A 25,223-nucleotide genomic window follows, 5' to 3' on the forward strand; every position below is an offset into this window, starting at 1 on the left:
TTGAACACCTGGTAACTGCTGCTCCTTCCTGCCAAAATAGCTTATACTCTGACATGGAAGATGTCATAGCTTAAGCATTGCTATTAGCTTGTTCTCAGGACTGTATTTTTATCAAGGAGCAGCTGCTATTTATGACTCAGTCCTTTGAGATGAAGTATATGTAAATGGTTTCAATTCAGCTAACATCTTGGGCACAATGTAAATCTATTAATCCAATGTTTTTTATCTTAATATGCAAATTGCCTTAAATTCCTGAACAATTCATGTGCATACATGTTCTTTCCAAGCATCAAAAAGGAACTTAAGATCAGCTATCAGCTTCTAACTAGCACTATATTACGGTGAAATGTAAATCTACATTTGCTTCTGCTAAATCTCCTTAAGAGGTCTCCTGTCTGCATGTTACGGCTTTTTTTTTTTTGATACCATAGTGTATGCTTAAATAATCACTACAATAAATTATGACTTTCCAAAATGGATAGACAACTCAAAAGTTACTTCTTATCTTGCCTTCTCACTTGGGTGGCTCAGTTTAACTTCAGAATTGCTTTTAAAGCCTTGAAGGAAAGAAAATTGTCTGTTTATCCTGACTTAAATGCAAGTACAGCTGTGTTCTCCTTGTAGTGTAGCTCTGCCTGGTGGTGATCCGTCGACTAGGATTGAAATTGGTTCAAATATGTGAAGGTACGCTTGGGTTGGGTGTCTGTGAGCAACTTCAGTGAGAGATGCCAATTTAAGGGGGGGGTGAAGGAGGGTGAGGTGAGGTGCTTCAGCTAAATGGGGGGGGCTGGAAGAGTAGAAGAGGCTGAAGTTTGTTTCTTTTCTCCCAGCAGTTGATCAGGCTGCAGGTAACCTGCTGTAGAAGTGTTATTATGTGGGAGCTGTAACTCGTAATTCACAATAATTCATCAGGGACTACTGAAAGGTACTGAGGTTGTCTGATTTAGGGCTGGTTCCTGGTACCAGGTGGGGTTAGAGGGAAGTGCTGAGGGCTGCCAGAGCTCATCCTCGGCCTCTCCCTCCCTGCCTGTCCCTATAGGAGCGGGGCTGGGACTCTCCCTGTGCCTCCTGTCAGAGCTGCGCCTTTCCTGGGCTTATTTATTTGTGGCCGCACTGCGCCTTTCCAACTACTTGCGGCTGCACTGTGCACTTACACACGAAGAGCATGTTTAAAAAATTATATATATAATAAAAAATTAACCCGATTTTGCCTTCCGTTGTCTAATTAATGCCCTCCGGGGGCGGGCAGCTCGCCCCGAGCCCTCACCTCAGGGGCCCCTCAGGAGCCGCCCCGCGGGGCGGGCAGCCCGGAGCCCCGCCCACCTGTCAATCACCCCGAAAGCCCCGCCCCTTTCATCAGTCTCCTCCCCTCTCCCTGCCTTTTAAACCCTCAGCCGGCCGCTCTCCCCCCACCCCTTCCCTCCCCTCTCCCTATTGGCCGCTCGCCCTGTCCATCACTCCGCGGGGCCGCGTGACGTCCCCCCGCCACCCAGGAAGCCCCGCCTCCTGCTCCTCCGCTCGGCTCTGGAGGGGGAAAAAAACAATTTCAAGATGGCGGCGGCGGCGCGGCTAACAATGGGGGCTCGGGGCTCGCCGCCCGCCCGCGCCTGAGAGCGGCGCCCGCCGGGCAGCGCCGGGCCGGGAGCGGAGGGAGCCGAGCGAGCTCCGGCCGGAGGAGCAGCGGGGGCAGGGCTGAGGGAGAAGGGAGCGAGCGGAGCGGCTGCGGGGCAGAAGGAGGAAGTGGGGCGGGGGGGGGGAGCCGGAGGGGCGCCGAGGAAGAGGAGGAGGAGGAGGAGGAGAGGGGGGAGGAAGGGCGGCTGAGGGGCAGCCCCGCTATGGCGAGGAGCCGCTGAGCGGCGGCCGCTCTCCTCCCCCTCCCGGCCCATGGTGCTGCCGCCCTGCCCCATGGCGGAGTTCGTGGTGCCGCGGCACAGCGCGGTGATGGAGCGGCTCCGGCGCCGCATCGAGCTCTGCCGGCGGCACCACAGCGCCTGCGAGTCCCGCTACCAGGCCGTGTCCCCGGAGCGCCTGGAGCTGGAGCGCCAGCAGACCTTCGCCCTGCACCAGCGCTGCCTGCAGGCCAAGGCCAAGCGGGCCGGCAAGCACCGGCAGCCGCCCCCGGCCCCGCCGCCGCCCGCTCCCCCCCCGCCGCCGCTGCCTCAGCCGCCTCCTCCCGCCGCGGGGGGCAGCGCCGACAGGAGCGGGGCCAACGGGCTGGACGCTGAGGGGGCGAGCGGGGAGCAGCACGGCCGCAGCAGCACGCTGATCGCGGTAAGGGGACCATAGGGGATCGGGGGGGACCGGGGAGGACCGGGGGGTGGGTGCCCGGCCGGCAGCGAGCCCCCCTCTGGGAGCTGCCGGTGGCTGTGGTGCCGCTTGATTCCCTGCTGGAAGGGTGCTCAGAGGAGCTGCTGGGGGGAAAAGAGGGTTAAGGGATTGCCTGTTGGTCCCTACAGGCAGTGGTTGTGGTCCTTCTTGGGGCTGCGCGGCTCGGTGAGGTGTATGGTGAGGGGTTTCACCCAAAATGGCCCTGCGGAGTCTGTCAGGGGTGCCTTGGTGCTGAGGAGGCTTCGGGGGGTGTTTTTTGTCGGCTTGTGCCTTCGTATGCTCTGTCAGGGTTGAATCCGGTCGCTCGTTAAGGGTGCTTGATACGGGTACGCTTATTACCGTGGATAAATTGAAAAATAAAGAGTTTTGCTGCATCTTGGAAGGAGCTCCAGTTGAAGTCGGAAGGCAGCTGCTTATTTGCTGCTCGCTGCAGTGGGTGTGAACGCGATGGGAATCCCACTCCACCCAGCAAAAAACTGGCTTAGCTCAAAATCTGAATGTTTCTCTGGCCTCTCTAGCATTTCTGGTTGTCGGGACATATTCATGCAGCCACGTTTGTATATCAAGATAGCTGTTGCTTAACTTATTCTGAACCCTTCAAACGTCCTGCTGTGCGCTAATGTGTTGGTAATGTAGGTTAGTGGGATAACCTCCTAAAGGGTGCCTGTCATAATACCTGTCTTTCTCCAAAATAGGTATTTCTAAACAGTGGCCTTCATGAAAATGATCCGGTGCTGTCTTGGGTGCCTTTAAAAAGCGATGCTGGGTTAACCAAATGTGTTTTCAAGTTAATGTATATGTTAAATCCAATTTTTAAGGTGGTCTGTGTGTTTCTTCAGATTAGAGGAAGAGGAGGACACGATTTTCTGCTGCCTTGGACCTCATTTAGCTGCAGTTTTTAAAATAGAATTGCAGCAGAGCTTACCGTGTCCTCGGGTATGAGTGTACGTGGTGTGAAGCAGTGAAACATGGCACATGGATGTCAGCTCTGATATACCCAGCGCTAGGCAGCGTGCATGCAACTTGTAGGGTTTGTGACGTGAACTGCAAATGTTGCTGAGCTGAGTTGTTGTTGTTCTTCCTAATACACACGTGCGAATCTTGGACGTACAGACTTTTCTGAAGATCACAGCACTTGTGGTAGTTAGGGCACTTCAGGTGGCTGTTAGAGAAGTCTTTGAGGACGAGAGGAAACCTTCATACACATTCCTGACAGCGATCCTGTAAAACTTCATGGGTAGCTGTTGTTCAGTAGGCTCAGCTTGAATGTAAGTTTGTGTCAGCATACAAGTGACTCAAACTCATATTTTGTTTTGAAAGACCTGATGGGATTTGTGTTTATTTCCTGTCTGGGCTCTAAGGCTTTTTCATGTGGGGCTCTATCCAGTAATGGTGCGTCGCTGCACATTTTGGTTGCACACTCTGCAGAGCTCTTTAGCATGTCAAATCCTGTTGCTTAAACTGCCATCACTCTGCTTCTTCGTATTGATCCTCTAAAAGAAAGATGTCTTTGATTCATTGGTGTTGTTCCTTTTCAATTGCTTTGGATGTGGATTTGATCTAATTAGCATCCATTATAATGAGGACTCTCAACAGCAGTGTGGTTTTGAAATACACTGCACATCTGGGGAAGCCCTTCTTGTTCAGGAAGCTGCTGCCAGTGGCCAATTTACACAACAGAAGAGGGTTTTAGTGTATGAATGACTCTTCCTCGTGCTGGCCTGCTGTTTCCTTCCTAGGATACATGACTGTAAGCTTAATTGCAGCTGCTGATTCATCATCTCGTTACTAGGGTATAAAGTTGGTTTGCTTAGTAATTCAAGCTTTGGAAAACAAAACAAAACAACAAGGAAAACAACAAGACACCTCTGCTGTAGTTGTGTTCCTTTGGTGTAAAAGGTACATCTCTAACTCAGTACTTGACCTCTAGCTGTGCCTGTTGCCTGTAACCTGTCGCTGTTACCAAGACCATGTACTCTGTATGGAAAGGACATGGGTATGGTTTAAAATATTCAATAAATTTTGGATTAGCACCGAAATTATGTTGTTTTAAAATCTCCTGGACCCATCCCTTTCAAAAAAATGCTATTAGATGAGTGAAACGTGTTATAGCAGCTATCGCTGCTCTTGGGGTCTGGTTTTCTGTGAAGCCACATATGAATTTTCTCTTGGAGACTGGTACTCTGCATTCAAAACGTTTATTTTGATCCTTGAAAGGAAGGAAGTGTAAAGGGTATGTGATCTAGCACCCGAGAGCTTGGAGCAGAAGGACCTGAAGCTGCAGTGCCGCAGGTGTGCCCGGTGCAAGCGCTCCCAGAGGCTCCCCGTGGCAAACCCAGCCGAGTCACGGGGAGCGCGGTGAGCACCACCACTTCCTTTGTAACGTCTTGTGTGGTTTTACACATGGCCCAAATCAGAAAGTAAGTTTGTCCTCCATAAGGTTTTTTTCTGGTTTAGGTCCTGAAACTGGATGGGTCTCAGTTACAAGCAGAAGTAAGGGACGGCTTCATCCTTTTGTTTTCTCACTAAGCAGTGCTAGAATGAGAGTGAACAGAAATTGAAAGAATATGGCATCAATACAAGTCCTGGGTGGTTTGTGCACCACGTAGGCCTGTCCTTCATTTGAGGAAAAAGATGAAAAATGGTAGCTCCCTATTTAAAAAAAAAGCAGAAACAATAATTCAATGGACAATTCAGTACTGAAATTTACTTTATGCTCTGTTGTTGAAGATGATGTTCAAAGTAGGAAATGCTTAGAAGTTGAATAATGTATTGTCTCTTGTATTAATCTTACATTTTTTAGAAACAGAGAAGTTGGAAGGAGAAAGGACTTGCCACCTAGCATGTTTTTTCCTCTTTGTCAGTTTCTGTTTTTGAGAAAGTTCATTTTAATACTGAGTTCTGCCTACTAGAAGGGTTGCTTTGTATATCTCTGGTAGGCTATAACACAGTGTTATCACTGAGTTGAACATAGAGTGTTTCCTTGATGTGAGAGTAAAGAGAATATTGAGAGTTGGATTTTTATCTCCATCTTTTTTTCTTTTCCATATATTTTATTTATATATATCTTATCTTTTTATGATGTGGCATTTTAGAAGGAGACCTGCTCAGTGATTCTTTCTGTGTTTTCCCCTGAGCACCTGAGTTGTGTGGATGGTTTGCTTTGCCCAGGACTGCTGCAGATGGTATTTCTGGAACAGGCAGAGAAGTCCAGTCAGTGGCCTGCCTTGGGGTTGTGTTGTGTTAAAGCTGAAGGGTTTTACTGGGAGCCGTCAAAGTTTGTACAGAGAAAATAGCAAAGTGCTAGCTGAAGCAAAGGCACCAAGTAGAAAGTACAGAAAGAAATTTAAGTATAAGGAGAACGAAGAAATGTTTTGTGGTTGAAAGGACCTGAATTAATAATGTAAAGGGAACAGATTGCCTGGGTTGTACTGACAGGCATTCCACTACCGAAGCCCAGGCCAGCATGCTAACAATTCAGAAGACCTCGTTTTTGTGTAAGCTGTGGTATATGGGTGTTAAATTGTGAAATTATGTTTTACCACAAAAATAGCAAATTATTTCCACATTATTTATACATAACTACAGTACAGTGTAGTCTTGCCACCATTGTTTGGTTTTGCTGACAAGTCTGATAGCTTGTTGCCCAACAACTCAGACAGGTTTTTCTGTCTCCTTTTAATGCTGCGTGAGGTATTGTTGTAGGTTTGAAACATTTCCCCTCTCAGGCTGCTTAGATATGCAGTGATGCTTTCTAAATTGTACGGATCTGGGAGGGACTGATCTGCTGCTGCTGCTGCTGAAGTTCAAGTGAGGTGGAGGATCCGGCGCTGCAGCTGAAGGCACGGCATTTTTTTGATTCAGCAGAACAATTCCTGTAGCAGAAGCTGCCCCTTGTGACTAATGCAGGCTGGGATATTTATAGCCCTGCATATCCACAGCCCTTCTTCACTCCAGCAGGCAGTCACCCAAATACAAAAGACTTCTGGAATTAAAGTAAAAGTCAAAATTAAAATTAGTCCAGCAGTTTGGTTCTGACAACACGCTGGAATGCAGGAACACATTTGGTAATAAAATGCTTTCCTCACAGGGAGAGCACGAATGTGGAAGCTGGGTATAGATGCACAGTAAACGGGGAGTTTTTAGTACAACGTGTGGCCACGGTGTTATTTTTTGCTATTCAATATCCTTACGTTGCAATTCCTGATATTTGCATTGCTCTCCCAGCTGAAGAGGTTGTCATCCTTGTTGCTTCTGTCCTCAGCCAGGCAGGCAAGGAGGATCCAGCAATGCCTGCACAGGCCCTGCTGTAAGCTCTGGTCCCTGGGAGCTTATCTGTGCTGCGGTGCCACCACTGAAGACAAACTGATGTCTTCTAATTTGATTTCCCCTTCTAGGTGAGAATGCCGGTATCTAGCTGGAAGGCATGTTGCAACTAGACTGTTAGTAGTTTGCAAAGTAACACAGCATTTCTTCTGCGAAAATGGCCAGTATTGTGTCTCATGCTGGTGTGTCATGACAAATCCTTGCAGACATAATTCTAAGACTGAAACTGTAAACTTATTTGAAATAAGATAGAAAAATGTAAAGCTCTGTTGAATCTGATAAGAACAATTTAATATCTGTAACAGATGCTTCAAAAAAATAAACAGGAACGTCATAACCAAGCCTAAAAGGTAGGGCATACAAGCTAGATTTTTAAAGTTTTGTTTCTATCATTTTTACTAGGTATTTTTCAGAATGCATGCAGTTTCTATAACTATATATAACGTAAATATTTACTGTCTTCAGCATTTTTAGAAAAGTAGTTTTAAGTTGTGGTTAGTCAATTCAAAACTCAACAGTGGGAGATTTCTTGTTTGCAAGGGAACAATGTGAGCTGAACTTTTCTGCTTCCTAACTTCTAATGTATTGAAATGCTGTTGGCTTCAGATGATTATCTAAAAGCATTTTCAGGTACTGTTTGACTCTTGTGTTTTGATTTCTGGGATAATTTTTCTCTTTAAAAAAGTTTGTGTGGTATTAAAAAAAGAAAAAAAAAAAAAAAAGTTAGTGTGTGGCCAGTTTTATGAAGCCTGCTGATGTGCCTGTGCAATGAGACTCCAGTCTGTCTCAGCATCGTTGAGGTAAACGAGACTGGGGATTTAAGGTGGGTGTCGAGTGCAGTTTATCACATTATTGATGTGTCCTACCCTGTGCCCTGCATTTCCTGACGGGAGCCCTGTCATTTGGGCCCTCCCAGCATCGTGGCCCTGCGGCCTAGTCCTGTGGGGCATGGGTGTACCGGGGGTTGTGGGGCCAGAGAGTGCCTGGGTTGGGCTGGGCACCCCTTTTGTTGTGAGGGCTGGTACCTGGGTTTTATCTCTTTGTGCTGGGCACACGAGGAAGCCACAGTTAGGGCCTGACTGGCTTGTGTTCCCCTGCCGAGTGAATTTATCTGTTCCCCCCTGTGGACTGTTGTGGCTGTGTGACTGGAGTGCGGCTCTGGCTGATGCTGAAGAGAGGCAGCTTGTGGCCAGTGCTGGTTTAACCACCCCTGTCCAGTCTTAGGCCAAAGGCACAGGCTGATGCCAATTTCTTCTTTTTTTTTTTTTTTTTTAATAGATGCTGTATGGCTTTAAATACTTCAGATAAATGCTTTTGGGGTAATAGTTTTTGGCAAAGTTCAATGGGCTTGGTGCAGAGAGGCTGGAGGTTTGTCTGTTGTTGGGAAGTTAAACCAGCTGAGAAAGTCGGAATACATTTCTGTGTCTGATCTTGTGACGATGGGAATCGGCTTGTGTGTTATAAATAAAGTGGGTTGATGCTCTTAAGGAAACTGGGAACAGCATACCGGAGGGACACCATGCTTTACAAAACGGTAGCAGACAGAAAATTGCTAAAGGGATTTTCTTTGTGAGTAGTGCGGCACATTTTATTTTTGTCAGTGCTTTTTTTGTTTGTTTTTTTGTTTTGTGTGAGTTTTGGCAGAATGGAACAGGTTTTTCTTGCCTCGAGAACTCTGTTGGGGCAGCTTGATATGTAGATAACTTGCTGTCTGACTCGTATCTCACATGCTCCCTGTTATTTTTCCCCCCCAAAAAATGGCAGTAATTATACAGAGACAGACAAACGGGAAGAACTGAATTTAACATTTCTCCTGCTGTTAGGAAATCAAGAGCCGAGGTGGTGCATAAGAAAGGTATTTCGCAAGAGGAGGTTACGTTATTGGCAGAGCAGCTGTATGAATGTGGTTGGTGTGAGAATTTTAGGTTGTGCTATTCAGAAAGTTGAACGTGAATACATAGAAGGTGTCGGGATGAGACATCTTCCTAATGAGACAGGAGAAGGAACCTGTAACTTTTGGCTCCTGCAACCTTTTGTAGCACGATCCTTTCTTGAGGGAAGAAAGGAGGTGGAAAATGGAGCACTGTTAGGTTAATTTCAGCTGGTTAGCTGCTGTGATGCTGGTAGGGTAACTGCAGTAGCATAAACCTCAGCAGAGACTTACTGCTTAATAGTTTCTAAAATTCAGAAATTAAATGTCCTGGTTACGAACTGGGCTCAGTCTTTTCTGATACAAATAAAAGATACACAAATTTTCTTCTTTCTTTTCTGCTGGTTGTTGTGTACAGGTAGGATATCTTTCAATTAATCTTACATTGAGATGAGGTGAAGCAAGGCTGGAAAACAGTCACCCCCAAATTTTACCTCATTAATTCCTTTGAAGTTATATTTCTTTAATCTTTTTTTTTTTTTTTTTTTTTTTTTTTTTGACAAAGGAGTATAGTTTGAGGTGAAAGGGCTTTGTTTAGAGCAACTAGCACCAAGAAATTGCAAATTGGATATCTTAGTGCTATGATGAGCAATGAAACCCATGCAGATATGATAGATCTTCAGTTTTCTGAGGGAAAGAGCCTGTGATGGATATTAGGGGTCTGTATCTTTACCTAGACTACAATAAGTTTAGCTTAGCACTCTGGATGATTTAGTTTTATGTATATTGCAAGTGGTACAGCGCAACACCAAAGCAAAGACTTTAGCACAAATTAACACGGAGAATATTTGTCCAGCGACCCAGGTGAGTTTTGCAGCCCGTGGCTGTGTGCAGCCACAGCTCTAACGCTATGTCCTGGTTGCCTGGGGTTGGCTGCATGAGTTACGGTTCCAGCGGTTGCTCCAAGGGCCGTAAGTCCCACGTTAACACAGAAATTCGCTTCAACTACACAAATACATTCAGTGTACAATACTAAATTATTATTTGTATGTCATTTTTCAGGGAGTGTTTTTACCTTAGTGATTGAGAATTAAGGAGGACTCATTCCCAATCTCTGATTGACTCATATGACCTTGGGCAAGTTACTCATCCACCTTGAGCTTCAGTTTTCCCTGTTGGAGTGTAAAGTAAACAACAGGAAACTTGCTGAAAGCCAAATGCTGCAATGGAGCTGAAGCTTTCTTGCTTTCTGTTGCTTGTTTCACCTTTTTATGAAAAAGTAAATTTCCTTTATTCGTTCATTACTTGAAAAAATTGTTCTAGGTCTGCTACTTGAATGTTGAAATGAAGAGAATTTAAGATCCAGCCTCCTGTCCAAACGGGTACCTCCTCTAAGTAGATCTTCTGCTGATCTCACTACTCTGCTGCGATTTCCATGAAATAGCCAAAAGATGATGGTCTCCTGGAAGTTGCAGTCCATTCCTCTTAGAAAAATGAGGTTTTGCCACTACCTAGGCAAGCATTAAACAGTGTTTGTTTCCAGAAATCAGCTAACTCTGGACTGCTTAAATAAATAAATAAAATTAAAACGCTATGATCCAGTCCTATCCTTAAATCAAAGCATGTTGTTGCCCAGGCAAGTGCTGTAAAATTCTTCTGATAATTTATGCTGGCTCTACGTACAACCCTTTGCTTTGGTGCAGGGATTTTGAGGTTTCCCCTGTTTGTTCTTGGATGAGACAGTTTTCCCCAGGGGTTAGTGGACCGTGTTATGGAGACTGCGTATTAAAATAAGCGTACTTGTCTTGAGGTTTGTTTAATGAGCTTCTTTTCTGCCATCTGAGAGAACTATTGTTCAGCGAACCGCACTTCAGACGATTGGCTTTTTGTGGGGATTCTCCTCATGTGTCCTGCTGGGATGTACAAAGGCATCTTTTACAGGTCAGGGGAGCTGACGGGAGCTTTCCCTCTCTGCAGGCTGAGGCTTTCCCTCTGAGCAATGTCTCTGCCCTGCAGGTTTGTCTGTGTTGGTGTAGTGATTCCAGTGCAAGCAAAGCCCAGGTTTCTTACAAGATGTACCTGAGGGAAGTAAAAATTCCCAGTCATCTTTGATGTGTGCGTGAATTCTGTTCTCAGATATTTTTGGGGTCACTGGGAAGAATATTGGAAAGAAAGCTGCCAGAGAAGAGAAGTTGAACAAAAGGTCCCAAGCTCTGCTAGCAGAGCTGAGATGCTGTTGCTGTACTCTCTGGTTGCTTCTAGGTGGCACTGCAAGAAAAAGAATATGCATGTTCACCGGCTGGGAGCCAAGCAGCTGTAGAGCTGGTTGCTGTTCATGGTCATGGTGCACAGGGTAGCAGGGGGCAGATTCTCTAGGAGAAAAGAGGAGAGGAATGAATTTACTCTGCTACAACAGAATTGACCCAACTCCTCCTAATCGATTCTTACCTAAGTGTGAAACAGTGGTCGCTTAGTGACAAACTGGTCTTGCCTAATGCCAAAAGTGTGACTGTGTACGAAATTTTTATACGTATCTGTCCTCCAAAAACTTATGATCGCAAGAGAAATGGTCCTACCTTTGTCTAAATATTTAAATGAGAGACTGCTTTATTAAGAGGTCTTGCAGGGAAGTGACACTGTGCGTACACAGACCAGACAAATACAGGTTGTTATGCTCATCTAAAATTTGAGTCTTACTATTCTGCAGTGATTTTGAATTTGAACAGGAAAGTTCATAATATGTTCCAATTCAATGCTATTTCTCAACTTTTTGTTGTTGGCAGTATTTGGCAGCTCTTGTCTTTGAAGGAAGAGACTGTTTGATTCAGCATTTACTTTTGAAGGTTTACCCTAGTAGATTTTTACATCTCATATGACGATTTGTAAAACAAATCTTATCAAAGCAAAGGTTTAAACTTTTTTTTTTCACCTTAAATGTTTTATTCATTTTTTTTCCATAGTCAGACCAAGACAAAGCTCTTGGTCTGGTAAGAAATAATCTATGAGACCTGAAGCTACATACCTAAAACCTTCCTTTTTTTTTTTTCTTTAGCAGCTCCATGAGACTGTGAAAAGAAAGCTCGATAGTGCTTCTTCCCCTCAGAACGGAGACCAGCAGAACGGCTACGGCGATGTATTTTCTGTGTCCAAGAAATTGCGTCGTGATGACGGTCTTGGTGGAGCAAGTGGTTCTTCCAACGGAATGCCCCCTGTGTCTCCACTCCATCATCTTGACAAGAAATCTGGCAGCGGAGATACCTTGCAACTTAATGGGAAACATCCAATGGGGCTCGATGGCATTAGCAAGAAGTGTCTTCCAGATTCCAGCCTGCAAATGAATGGAGGCGGTGATGCTGACGACTCATTTCCTCCGAGCTTGAACAAAGAGCTGAAGCAGGAGCCTGTAGATGACCTTCCGTGTATGATTGCTGGAGCAGGGGGTTCTATATCTCAGAACAACTTGATGCCTGATCTTAATCTTAACGAGCAAGAGTGGAAGGAGCTTATTGAGGAGCTTAACAGGTCAGTGCCCGATGAAGACATGAAGGATCTCTTTAATGAAGACTTTGAAGAGAAAAAAGATGCAGATTCTTCAAATTCAGCCGCACAGACTCCCTTGCCGCAAGATATTAACATAAAGACAGAATTTTCCCCAGCACCCTTTGACCAGGAACAGATGGGGTCTCCCCAGGTTAGGTCTGCTTCTTCAGGTTCAGCGTTTATTGGTGCTGCTTCTGTGCCTGTAAGTGCCGCTTCTCCAGCAGTTGGTAGCTCTCAGGCTATGTTTCAGCCTTCTAGTCAGTCGATGACTGACAATCCTAATCAGCCCATGATGCAGGCATCAAACCACTCTCAGAATGTCCAGAGACCTCTCCCCAATGTGTTGTTACCTGGGAAGGGTGCAGGAAGTGCCAAAGAAATGTCCTCCGCTCATCAGCTCCAGCAGATTGCTGCCAAGCAGAAGAGAGACCAGATGTTGCAGAACCAACAACAGGCTTCACAAGTCCACCAGACAAATCAGATGTCTACCTGGCAGCAGTCTGGGCCTTCTCATAGTCCGTTGGCTGTTCCATATCCCATGGAAAATCCCACCAGCCCGTCAGTGTACCAGCCAGACTTCAACAATCAGAAGCTCATGATGCCGAGTATGGGAAATAAAAGCTCGCCGAGAGCTGGAGGAAATTACCACGTGAACATATTGGGTCACCAGCAAAACAGCATGAACCAGAACCCCGTGAATAGTCAAGGCTCAATGCTAGACTATGGGAACACCAAACCTCTTTCACATTACAAAGCAGAATGTGAGCAGGGGGTTACGGTGCCTGGTCAGAACAAGACTCCCATGTTGGCGTACATACAGCAGCGCCAGCAGCAACCGATGGCTCACGTGAGTGACGACCAAAATGGAATGATTCTGTTGAAGCAGAAATCTGGAAACATTGCCTACCGGCTACCACACAGTCAGGTAAATGTTCTTATTTTTGTTACTTTTGTTTAGCAGCAGACTTAATGGTTTTGCAAGATGCAGTTGGATAGGTAAGACCTAGAGTAAGGGTACAAGTTATTTGGTGGTGTTTCAAAACAGTTGCTGCATGTTTTTAAAGAAGAAAATGATAATACGCAGTATGCTGAGGCAGGAATCAAGATCTGTGTTTTCTACTTGGGACAGTTTTAATATGCAATTCTAGGTCATGTTGTTAATGTGTGGCTTCCAGCCTAATATACTTCGTGGGCAACAAATTATGTCACACTTCACAGAAGGTTCTACTTACAAAGATAAATGGATGCTTTGTAAATTTCGCCTGAAATAACTCATGAAACTGCAGTGTTAAACTGTGTTCTCAAAGAAGCTTTGCTTTCTTTACCTTCTTTTTAGTCCCTGACTTCTGTCAGAGTTGGCTTACTATAAACAGATACGCCTTCGGTTGCTGCTTTTTTGAAGAGAGATGGGGGTGGAGTCTGCATTCCTGGTTTCTTGGGTGTTCCTTGGGGTTTTTAAATCTGAGAATTTGTTATTGGTTAAGTCTCTGGGAATTGGGGAAGCATGGGATAGGAGAGAAATATATCTTTAGGAAGAATGGTAATATTTGTCTGCCTGAAGCAATGTGCTTCAGGCTTTTCTGTAAAGGAGGAATCCAGGTTGCACTTCTTTGCCTTATGAGATGTAAGAAGTTTGCAATAAAGGGATAATATAAATGCAATAAAAGGATAACAATATATAGCTGATGTTACAGGTTACAGGCTTGCTGGAGGACTTGTTGAGAAACAGGCTTTTGTTACAAGAATTCAAGCTACTTTTGCAAAAGCTGATGGAGCTCCAACTCTAGTAGCATGCTTCTTCAGTACAGCAAAACAAGAAACGTGGGACAGAGAGATCTCATTAATCTGTGGTAAAGACCACACTGATGTAAAAATAAAAATGTGAGATCAATAATACATACTTCATAAGGCACAAATTTAATCTCTAAAAGCTAGCTGAAGTAACGATCTAATGATATTTTTGATGGAGGAAGAAGAAGGGAAAGGGCAGAGATCGTTGTTGTATCTCTCTTGCTGAAAAACTTGAAGATGACCTTTCATCTATGCTGTCACACTGGTGTTGAAATAACAGAAATTCTGGTGCGTGCATCTGGAGAATTTCTCAAAAGCTTGCATATAGAAAACAGCACAGTGTTACCTATATTTGGCTTGTGATTTCTTACAGAACTGCAGCATGTGTGAGCCAACAGCCTGGACCATTAGCTGAATTCTGACTGTGAAAGTAATATCTGTTTGCATAATGAGAAAATTAATTAAAAAAAAAAAAAAAAAGAGGATTATCTGTAGTAGTATTTTTTTCCTGTGTAATGTGGTGGTTGGATTGTTGAAAAAAATGTTAGGACTCTTCATTTTTGATCAGTGATATCTTTATTCACCTGTGAATACTAAACTGATACTTTAAAAAAAAAACAAAACAACAAAAGTTTAGGAAGACTTTAGGAAGAAAGGGATAAACTTGCTGAATTAAATGTTGACAGAAGAGGCAGGATATAAATAAATGTTTTGTGTGATGAAAATTCAAAACAGTGTTTGAAAAGCTGCAACCACGTTAACCAAAGTTCAGGTTGATGCATTTAAGTGCTGTTTGTAACTGGCGCCGTTCCTCTGGCTGAGCAGCGGCACGCAGAGCCACGTTCACCCATCTGAGCTGGAATTTGGAAAGTGCCTTAAGTGAGGCTGAAGTTAAAGCCTCTGTTCCTGAATCTTGTGGAGCTTCTGGCCTGAACTCCAAACTCTCACTTCTGTGTCTGGCTGTCTTTAATTAGCTGAATTGAATACTGTGTCACACTTTGCTTTTTCCATTAAAAGCTTCACGAGTGAAGAAGCTATTGCATAAAGATGAGAAGATAAAAGAAACTGTTCTATCTTTTATTAAACAGTGTAAATGCACAAGTAAGCAATAAGTGTCAATTTCTGTTTTTCTGAGGTGTTATAATTCCCCTTTCTGTGTAGAATTCATTTATAAATTCTCTTTCCCTTGTCCTTCACAAAGATAATGTAAATTGTGGACATCAGTTTGAAAGCATCTTTCCTTGTCTGTGTGACTACACACTGTTTCTAAATTCTGGAGGCTGACCTCCTTCTGTAACTCACATCATTTCTGTTTAATATTCTGCAGGATCAAAACCCGTCTCCTAATGTTCCTCGCGTCCCCGTTTCTGTCCCTGGCTCTGGTGTTGGTGCCCAGGCTCCCAATGTCACCATGGCAGGCAACCACAGCAACACACCTTATCTCAGCAATCAGCAGCAAGCAGCAGTGATGAAGCAACAGCACCAAATGCTGATGGACCAGCAAAAGCAGAGGGAGCAGCAACAAAAGCACTTGCTCATGGAGCAACAGAAGCAGCAGTTCCTAATGGAGCAGAGACAACATCTTCTAGCTGAGCAGGTAAGAGGGGCCAGCCATCATCTTTGTGCTTCTTTAAGATCTTGCAGAAATGCTCTCACCTTACAAAACAGGGGATGTAAACTAGAAGATGCTTTGGTATCATAAATGGAATTGGTCTTTTTTTAATATATAAAATTAACTGCAAAATATAGCATTTGATTGCTGACTGACTTAGTTTTTCTTTATAAGGCACAGTTGTGAACAAAAAGAATAAAACAGAATTTAATAGTGTTGAAATGCAAGATAATACCTACAGAAACAGAAGATATCATAGCAGTGATGGTGTAATTCTTTGTGAAAGAAGAAAGGCAAGCGAAATCAGAGCAAAATAATAAAAGGTTGGGATACCTGTGATGTTTTGCAGAGCTTTAAAAATGGAAACAGTGAGCAAGGTGCTCTGTAAGCTGGTTGTGTTCTGCCTTTCTTCTCCATGAGTGCAACAACAGTTCATGTTTCAAATTTTAAACCATCTTTCATTTGTTTGTTTGAGGAAAATAATTAGACGTTTGCATCCAACTGCATCTTATCCTGCCAAAAGAATTTAACTCTGCTATCCATCAGACTGTGCAGAAAGCTTCTCTAGTCTCTCTCAGGGAAACAGGCTCCTTGTGTGAACCTTCCAAAGCTTTAAACCTTTTGCAAGTCTTTCAGTTGGGAATCAGCCCAAAGGGCCTTATTCCTGTCATCTGTGCTTTTCTGCATTTTTGAAAAGCCCATGCAGGAGTGTTCCAAGCATTGGCACTGTACAAACAGAGAAATCATTAGCGTCTGGTATGGAGGGAAGGGGAAAAGGTTTGGATGCTGCATTTGCCATATTTCTGTGCTGCCCAGACATTAGATCTTGTTAGCATTTTGTTTTGATAATTCTTCAGATACGGATGGTGCTGGATGTAGTTTTACAGAAAGGTTTCTGAACTGGTCAATTTCTGTTTTGCAGGAGAATGGTAGTTTCAGGTAACTTCCCTACCACTTGAAAGCTTTCTTTGTGTTTGGTATTCTGCATCTTTTTCTTTTTTTTTTTTTTTTTTTTTTTTTGCTGAGCTAGGCTTTTGCAGCTCTTGGTTTCTCTTAGAGCTGTGGCATCTCTCCCTGCCTTCTGTGGTCAGCATCTTTCAGGTTTGACTGGTCCTGCAAGCAGCAGGTCCTTTCTGTCAAACAGCCTGCCCTCCTCATTCCTCTGCATGTCTCAACAGCTTCGTAGTTATAGACACTTCAAAACAATGGTAGTGATGTGTATCTGCCTCTCTGCTACACTGCACTAGTTTCTTCTCTCTCTTTTTTTTATTATTTATTTATTTATTTTTATTGCTTGTGTCTTTGACCCAGAACTCTTGGAAGGGAATTTCTGTCCCTTCCTATGCCTTGTGCAAACTTTTGGTAGTTGTGGATTATATTGTTTCCTAATTCTCTCAAAATTTCAGTCTGGTTGAAGATACCTGTGGAAGATGAGCCAGAAATGCTCCCCCGGTTGTGTTTTATATTGTAAAAGCAGCCTGTTGGCTGTTTACACTAAGATCTCCAGGTGTACTGTTAGTGCATGTACTTACACACACCCTCTCCCTTTCCCCCGTGGCTTTGAATTGCCTTTATTCCCCAAATATTCCTAATAGAAATTCACTTATTTTTCTAATGCATTTATCATAACGTAGGTACAGGCTGGACGCTTTTTTAAAAGGCAAGACGGTTTTGAATCATTAGTAGGGTTTCTTACAATGAACAAGTGAATTGTTGAGAAAATGGTTTTGAACAGTTGTTACAAAACTTGTTTAGTTCCTGTTGTAAACTTAGTTCTATGGTTTTCCATAAGCTTTGAAGAAAACCCGTGGTATATAATAATTTGGGTTTGTATATGGGTTTGGTTTTGAAAACTAGGCCTGGAAAACATTTACATGTTTTTACTTTTCAGTGTAATGCTGACATTCATGACTTCTCTTTTAGCTATCTCTTTGCAATTAAAAAAAATCATCTGGGGTCAAAGAGTTTAAAAAAAAAAAAAAAAAAAAAAAAAAAAAAGTGTGAATTTTTTATTCTTGCTTGCTTTTCCTCTCTTTGTACCTCTTAGTGTCTTTAGAATATTGCTTAAAATGTCTGAATGTATTACTCGTTAAAAAAATAACTGGAAGTCAGGAATGTTATTCTAAAGGCTTCAGACATGTATTGCAGTAACTCCTCTAATGAGTTGTCCTCTTGGCTCTGAGTTCCTAGCCTTGTCGCTCATCAGATTAAACTGAGTGCTTCAACCTTAAGAACAAAGGTCTGAAAGAACTTTAGGCTGCAGAAGCCCCTATAATTACCAGCTTCATGTAGAAGTATGATTATCTCGGATTTTTATCTGAGATAGTCACCCTTGGAAAAAGCTTGACCTGCTTTCCAACTGTCTTGCACTGAACCTTTCCTAGGAGAAACAGCGGCAGCAGCAAGAGCAGCAGCTGCAGCGGCACCTGACTCGACCACCTCCCCAGTATCAGGATCAGCCACAGAATCCGTACCAGCAGCAGGTTGGACAGTTCACAGGTAAGCAAACATGGTGTTGGTAAAGTGGCAGACAAAATACTGGGAACAAAAATGTTTTTTCTCTGCCACTTTTGTACATTAATACATCTGTTAGGAGCAGAGTATGTGCTTCTATAAATGAACGTTTTTTTTTCCTTGTTGCGATGATTGTAACTGGTTCCTGCATCTTAAATCTTGGTATGTGTACTGTCTCTTTGCTGTACCATTCCAGTAAGACCTGCTTGCCCCATAACACCAGTTAATTATTAATTCAATGTAGAGCCAATGTTACTCACCTATCTCAAAAAAAAAAAGCCTGCAGCTTTTTGGTTTGGAAGTAGAGAAGGTTTTAGTTAGGGTGAGTTTCCCTTGGTTGACTAAGAAATGTGGGGAGGGGATGTATTATAGGAATTACACTTCACGGTGCTTTTCTATTCTTTTTTGTTTTAAGTAGGGGGCTGTTTCTTCTACAGGGAAAAGTGTTTTCTCGTGTTTTTTTTTTTTTTTTTTAACCTAATTTAGAAGAAGAAAGGATTCTGAGAAGACTTATTTTTGCAAATCCTTTTGGTTATTGGCATTGCATATTAATAAAGTAAATGTTTCACCGTGGAAATTAAAAACCAAAAAATTCTGAAAGTTATAGAAAATACGTTTCTGGAACTATAAAAGCACAGGACTGGAAATCCTACAGTTGTAGGATAAGAGACTCATTGTGTATGCACAGAATAACTAACAATGCATGTGTGCAGTAAGTGATTTTTTTAGCAGACTAGCAAATTGCGCATGTACTTAAAAGTATGTGTATACTTCTGTTCACAATGGAGTAACTACGGTCTTGTCTTTAAAGTCTAATTTTTAATTTTTAAGTTCACGACTCTGAACTCTTAGAAGTGGCATTTAGACTTTTTAGGACGTTGGCATATCTGTGTTTGAGATCAAGGTAGAAGTGCTAACAACCCTCTTTACTTAATTACAGTACTGCTGTCTGTGTGACGGTTGCATAATTTGCTTTATATAAATGCAGCTACACCTTGTTTCTTGATTATAGTGTCTACACACCTAGGTCGTCTCTGGTTGAACCGAAGTAGTTAACGTACAAAATATTTCTTTGTGTTTCAGGGTCATCTTCAGCCATGCCTGGGGTCAGTAATTTAGGACAGTCCAGCTCCAGTAGTCCACGGATGTTTCCTCAGCCCCAGAACATGATTCAGATGGGACCTGGGCACAGTTCTGTTCCTCCGCTCCAGTCGGGCTCCAGCCAGCAGGATCGGGGGGTGACTCAGTATACCAATATGCAAAACATTCAGCGAGGGGGATTGTACAACTTGGCGTCGGGTATGACCCAGATGGTTCCCCAGCATGCAAATCAAAGTGCCAATGGACAGCCACCGATGCAGAGACAGGGCAGCTTGGGCCAGGGTGCTGCTGTTCCTGCTGGCTACGGGCAGAACACCTTAGCGAACTCAAGTATTTCTCAACAGCACAATAAAGGCGCACTGAATCCAACCTTATCTAAGCCACAGATGGCAAGAGTACCGGGTGCTATGGGGGCTCAAAACCCATCTTGGCAACACCAAGGTATCCCTAATATTAATAACCAGACGCAAGGAAACAGTGGCTTAGGACCGTTTACTGCCAGCTCCTCTTTCCACATGCAGCAAACTCATCTAAAGATGGCCAACCAACAGTTTGCTCAAGGAATGCCTCAGGTAAGCCTCAGCACCAGCAGACCAATGACCTCTATGAACGCTGCCGTCTCTGGGCAGATGCTGTCATCATCTTTAGGCTCGCAGCAGCGGACAAACGCACCTACGCAACAGCAGGTACCCTCACAGCAAGTCTTGCCTGGCATGAACCAGACTGTTCCGGATCTGAATGCGTTCAACCAGAATCCAAATCAGCAAATGCCCAACAGAGGTAACATGCACTGTAGTCAAGGGTACCCGGTGAGGACAACCAGTCAGGAACTGCCTTTTGCGTACAGCAGCCAGTCAGGCAATAATGGACTTCAGAACTTAACTGGTGACACAGATCTGATAGACTCTTTGCTGAAAAACAGGACTTCAGAGGAGTGGATGAATGATTTGGATGAGTTGTTGGGAACTCATTAAAAATGGGCTGGGGTGGGGGTTCTACTTTGTTGTTTTTTTTTTTTTAATTATTTCATGAAACATAAAACAACACTTGGACCAAAAAACCTGTGGCATTGAGGAGAGTTGCAGGCATTAGAGGTAAATGGTTGGTAAAGGGACTGGAGCTGCTTCTCAATGAGTGTTGATACACGGTGAAGGCGCACCAAGCAGGTCTGCAGGAGCAGTGCGCTTTATCCTGGTGTCTTTAAGGAGTCGCACGTCTGAACAGGTCAAACAAAATTGTGCGTGTCCTAGCCAGCCTTTCAGAAATCTCACTTGCAGTGTTCTAAAAATTAAAATTTTGAATTATTTAAGGATAATGTTCCACAGAAATAGTGCAGAAAGAAAGCAAGTAGTTGCAAAAATTGTTGTTTAGGGCTTAGTTTCCTACAGCTATTACTTGCAATCATTATTGTTCATAGCTTGACGTGCTATTATAGTACTGTCATCAAACGTCTGACTTTTTATTTGAGAAGAGGCTGTATGCACCTGAGTACGCTTGCAAGATGTTTTGAATTGTTTTTTTTTCCATCGCTGAAGCATGTGCCTGTACTCTCAATAAGCAAGTGATATTTCACGGTAAATATTTCTAGATGCTGGTGATAGATGAAAGAAAGTGTTAAAACCTGGCCAGTTAGTCTAGGTAGTCTTCTTAATAGATTGTAGTCTTTTAAGCTGCAGTTTGCACTCTGTTGTAGAGAGGCACAGTTCTTGGCTTATACCTTGCTGTGTTTAAAGGGGGAATTTCTTATGGGAGAACTTTTAAACTATAGTAGTTTTAACATGAATTGTAAAGCCATTTACTTTGCACCTGTTTCTTCATAACTTATTTCCAAAGGTAGTTGTATTTAAATGAAGGCTTTGCTTCATGACAGCTCATCTAGTTTTCTTTGTTGTAAAAAGCAAAACTAACTTTTGAGATCAGTTCATTCCCCAAAGTTAGCAGTGACACAATGAGCACAAGACTTTGTCACTTCAGGGTAAAATGAGGAAAAAAGAATTTGGCTGAGAGGTGAGAAGTCCTTATCAGCAATAATAGCACAGGCAGCCTGGGAGAATACTTGTATCAGGGTTGCTCCGATATCGAAGTCTCCCCCTTTAAATACTTTTTTTAATACTGGGTTATGAGTTTGATAATCCTTCTATAGACAGGTGGGTTTATTCCTTTAATATCCCTTGAAGCAGATGCTGGTTCCTCAGCTCAGCCCAAGGAGACCTCATCCATGGTGGGGTCAGTCTCAGAAAGGACAAACACCACAATGGGAGCAGGAAGTGTTCCAAAGTCCTTACTTTCTACCAAAAAAAAAAAAAAAAAAGAATCCCTTATCCACCAACAAACCACCTTGCCTTAACCTTTACTTTAAAATGAAAATAAAATTGAAAGCTTTTGTTTTAAATGCACAAATACCTCTTCCCTTTCTAAATCCACTTTTTTTTTTTCTTTGAGAACTCCTTTAAACTTTCTAACCAAACCCAGCATTGTGTTCTAAAAGCATTTTCCTTCAATGGACCGGCTTCTTTGGGTGTTTTCTGCACTGCAGAGATGTGAGAGGGTTTTTTTCCAGAGTGGGTGATGGAGAAGTGAAGGATAACATTGAATTCAAGGAAGGAAAATATTTTTACTGTATCTGCAGCTTCTTTATCAGACAATTTGCACTTTTAAAAACTGCTTTTTAACACTAATACTTTAACCCTTTCCAAATATGCATGGAACATGGTTTGTCCAGCACACTTATCTAGTGTGGATGAATTGCGCTCTGTTAAACAGATTTGATCTCGTGTCATGTTGAACTGTCAGTGAACAATGTGCATTGATCAGTGGATCCCACCGTTGAATAGAGGATAAAACTTCCCTGAAGCAGGCTTAATCCCTGGTAGAACTTTTAACTAAGATTGTCTTTGGATGGGAAGACAAAAGTGGTAGTGACTTTGGTTGTTGACACTTGGGATATTTTCTAGAATAAGTAGTTGAGATGCAAATAACTGATGCTAACTTTTCTTATACTGGCAATCAAAGCAAAGAGCTGGTGAGTTTGGTTTACTGTCAAACCAAACGCTGGTCCAAGGTAAGTGTCGTTAGAGTATCGGTAAATTAGCAATGGCAGGGGAAGAAGTGTTTGCTGTATTTTATTTTTTTTTAAGGGTTAACTTTGCACCAGTGTGCCTTCCCTTCCTGTTGGGGGTGCTTGGGACCTCATAATTTCAAGTGACATCCTTCAGTGTCACTGCTTCCACCCTCTTCTCCCTCTCCCTTCCCCCTTCGGTGACCCCCCCCCCACAAACACTTGAGAGAAATAGCAGGGTAGGAGGATTCAGCTCTTCTTTCTTCCCTGTTTAGAGTGTGGTGAAATCTGCTACATTCTCCAGTAGGTTTTGCACACAGACTTTGTTCTGAATAAGTCAAAATACAATCCATCCAGTTTTAATTTCTTAATCAGAGGAAGAGAACATCTGCTGTTTGCGTTGTTACTACCAAAAAGGCAATCCAGCTTAATGTCCAGGACGATGCAGATGTACTTTTTCCTCCACTGTTTCTGGAAGCTAAGGTGGATATTGCCCCATTTGCCAGAGGGTTTGTTCAGGAAGGCGTCGAGTTTTGTGACAGGGCCTTTTCACGGTACTGTTGAACTAAAATTAAGTGTGATTGTAGGCAAACTGGCTTACAATGCCCATTGGCCTTCGTATGTGAACTGGATCCAAACAGCATTTGACCTGGTAGAAGAAAACAGCCCTTGCTTCTGGTTTTGGTCCCTGTGCACGTAATGCGGTCAGACTGTTAAAAATCTGGTGTCACTGTAACAATACTGAAACAGTTCAATGGAAATGAGAACACGGTTTGGATGAAAGAGGTGCATGGGCAGGGCTGGGCTTTGCCCTTACGCCCTTTAACATGTAGCTGTCTAAATATGCACTTGGGCTTTCCATTTGCTGCAGCTTCAGAGCAATAAAATGTAGCTCCCCTGAACTGTACCTAGCCAGCCGCCCATGGCTTTATTTATAAACTGCGGTTCTGGTTGGGTAGGAAAGGTGAGAGTGTCACTGTGCAACATCCACTGCCTTCCAAAAACCACAATTCAATTGAAAAGGGTGCTCAAAATTTTGTTATACACATTTCCTTTGTGTAAATAAATGTTTACAATTTTATATTAAAGATTTGAATAAGAGTTAGATCTTCTGACTGTATATTTTTTACTTTTTATAGATTTTAAAACTATAATTCTTTATATATGTGTTTGGGGGGTATTATGGTAAGTTTTATGCTTGTAAATGGAGAACAGTTGAATTTGATGCTAACCTTTATGAATTTTTGTCATTGAAATGTATAAAGAGTCCATTAATCCCCTTATTCTTTTACTACAATTACTGGTGCACACCAAAAAAAGAAATCCTTCACTTCTGTTTTATCATTATAAAATAAATATTTTGCTAGTGTATTAAACATACATGGTGTGACTTTATACGTTTGTGTGAGCTGAGCAGCAGGGGGTTCCGTGTTTTCCTAGCGAGATGGGTCCCTTTGTCCCAACACACCACTTTGGTCAGCCTCTTACAGAAGCTCAGATCTTTCTACTCTGTTTAACAATTCTTACAGTTTTAGAAAGTCCATTTTGTCCAGGACTGGATAAAGAGGCCTTAAGAAGGCAGTCTGAAAACAAGGCTTTAAGCTACAATCACAATTTCTGGCCCTTTGTCTTTTTATTTATATATTTTTTAATGCAGCTTTAGGCCTTAAGCTAGAGAATGTGACTGCGGAGGTGGTGGTTATTAGCATTGCTTCACTCTTGTTTCTAAATTTGAAAGTGGGGATGTCAGCTACTCAGATGTGCAAAATCCCAGAGCTCTGAGTGTGCTCAGATTCCCTCAAAATAACGGGCCTTGGAGTTGGTTTCCTTGAGACTTGTGAGAGGAGAATGTTTGAAGTAGGCAGATTGTGTGTATGCACACACAACCCGAAACAAAACCAAAACAAAAACCACCAAAAACACCCCGAGAAATGAGACACAAACTGCAAGCGTGAGTTAATATTTCTGATCAAGGACCAAAATGCTGGCAGCAAGTTACACAAAGATTTTGGTTTAAAGTTGGCAAGGTCACGAAGCTGATACATGGAGCGGGTGGATTGAAGAGGCTGTGGGAAGTAACAGCGAAATAGGGTTTTCAGACCCTACTAGGTCTGAAGTAGGTTTTTCAGAGCCTCTTAAGTTGGACGTTTACATGTGATGGTTACAGAATCACAGAATTTCTAGGTTGGAAGAGACCTCAAGATCATCAAGTCCAACCTCTAACCTAACACTAACAGTCCCCACTAAACCATATCCCTAAGCTCTCCCTAAGCTAGAAGCAAAGTGAAAATCTGTGGCTCTGTCATCATCCGGAGGAGTCGGCTTTCAGTGGAAGTGCGTTAGGGTGTTGGTGTGTTCTTGTTAACCAGCTATGGCTTGATGAATTACTTGAACATTTCAAAGCAATTCTCTTAAAAGTGAAGCATGCCACTCACAGCAAACACACACATTCAAATTACAAAATATACAAATTACAAAAAATACAAATAAAAATTACGTAGTATTTCCTGTTTGTCAAGGGTACCTTTTAACTGCTTATATCTAATCTCAAGTTTTAAACTACCATCTCAAATCTCTCTCCACAACCACAGATGCAGCAATAGTGATAAAGAAGAAATTGAAAAGCGTGACAAGCTTCTTGCTAAGGCTGTGTTCATCTTACGGGTTACAGTAATTTCAAGCATCCTCCTGTGTAGGAAAAATTTTAGTCAGCTTTAAACATTGAAGGACAATTCTCCAAGCATTGAAGTTGGGTTGGTGTCTCATTGTATGGCCATTGTGTGTAAGGCTCCAGCTCAGAGCATCAGGCGTTTTCACATGGTGCTTTCTGAATTGCTTGAGTGTATTTCCTGTTCTTTTACAGCTTTGGGTTGTGTTTGGGGGAGGAGGAAACGTGTAACTTCAGAAGCTTGTAAAGAAGCAGAAGTGAGAAGGTAAATAATAATAATACCAAGCTGGGCTGCTCCTGGCCCGCGGGGATCTGCTAAGTTGTAGGAACTTCTGATTCATTGTCCCATTAAAAGTACTTCGCTGAATTCAATGTTGAGGAAATCAAATTTCCCAAACTGTCATCCTGTTAAGTG

General features: G+C 42.9%; 1 protein-coding gene across 2 annotated transcripts; it reads left to right on the top strand.

Annotated features, from left to right (window-relative positions):
- Window positions 1–1,488: 1,488 nt before the first annotated feature.
- Window positions 1,489–23,520, top strand: MAML1 (mastermind like transcriptional coactivator 1). 2 transcript variants are annotated; one of them, XM_072023554.1, is made up of 5 exons: window positions 1,489–2,271; window positions 11,580–12,989; window positions 15,183–15,452; window positions 17,852–17,966; window positions 19,065–23,520. In XM_072023554.1, exons 1-5 carry the CDS (start codon window positions 1,885–1,887, stop codon window positions 20,054–20,056), a joined length of 3,174 nt encoding a protein of 1,057 aa, XP_071879655.1. In that variant the 5' UTR covers window positions 1,489–1,884; the 3' UTR covers window positions 20,057–23,520. The 2 variants fall into 2 exon arrangements, with proteins under 2 accessions (XP_071879655.1, XP_027324425.3); XM_027468624.3 differs by having other exon boundaries at window positions 1,490–2,271; window positions 11,577–12,989.
- The last annotated feature ends 1,703 nt before the right edge of the window (window positions 23,521–25,223 follow it).

Source organism: Anas platyrhynchos, chromosome 14 (genome assembly GCF_047663525.1).
Source record: "Anas platyrhynchos isolate ZD024472 breed Pekin duck chromosome 14, IASCAAS_PekinDuck_T2T, whole genome shotgun sequence".
NCBI classification, from domain to species: domain Eukaryota; kingdom Metazoa; phylum Chordata; class Aves; order Anseriformes; family Anatidae; genus Anas; species Anas platyrhynchos.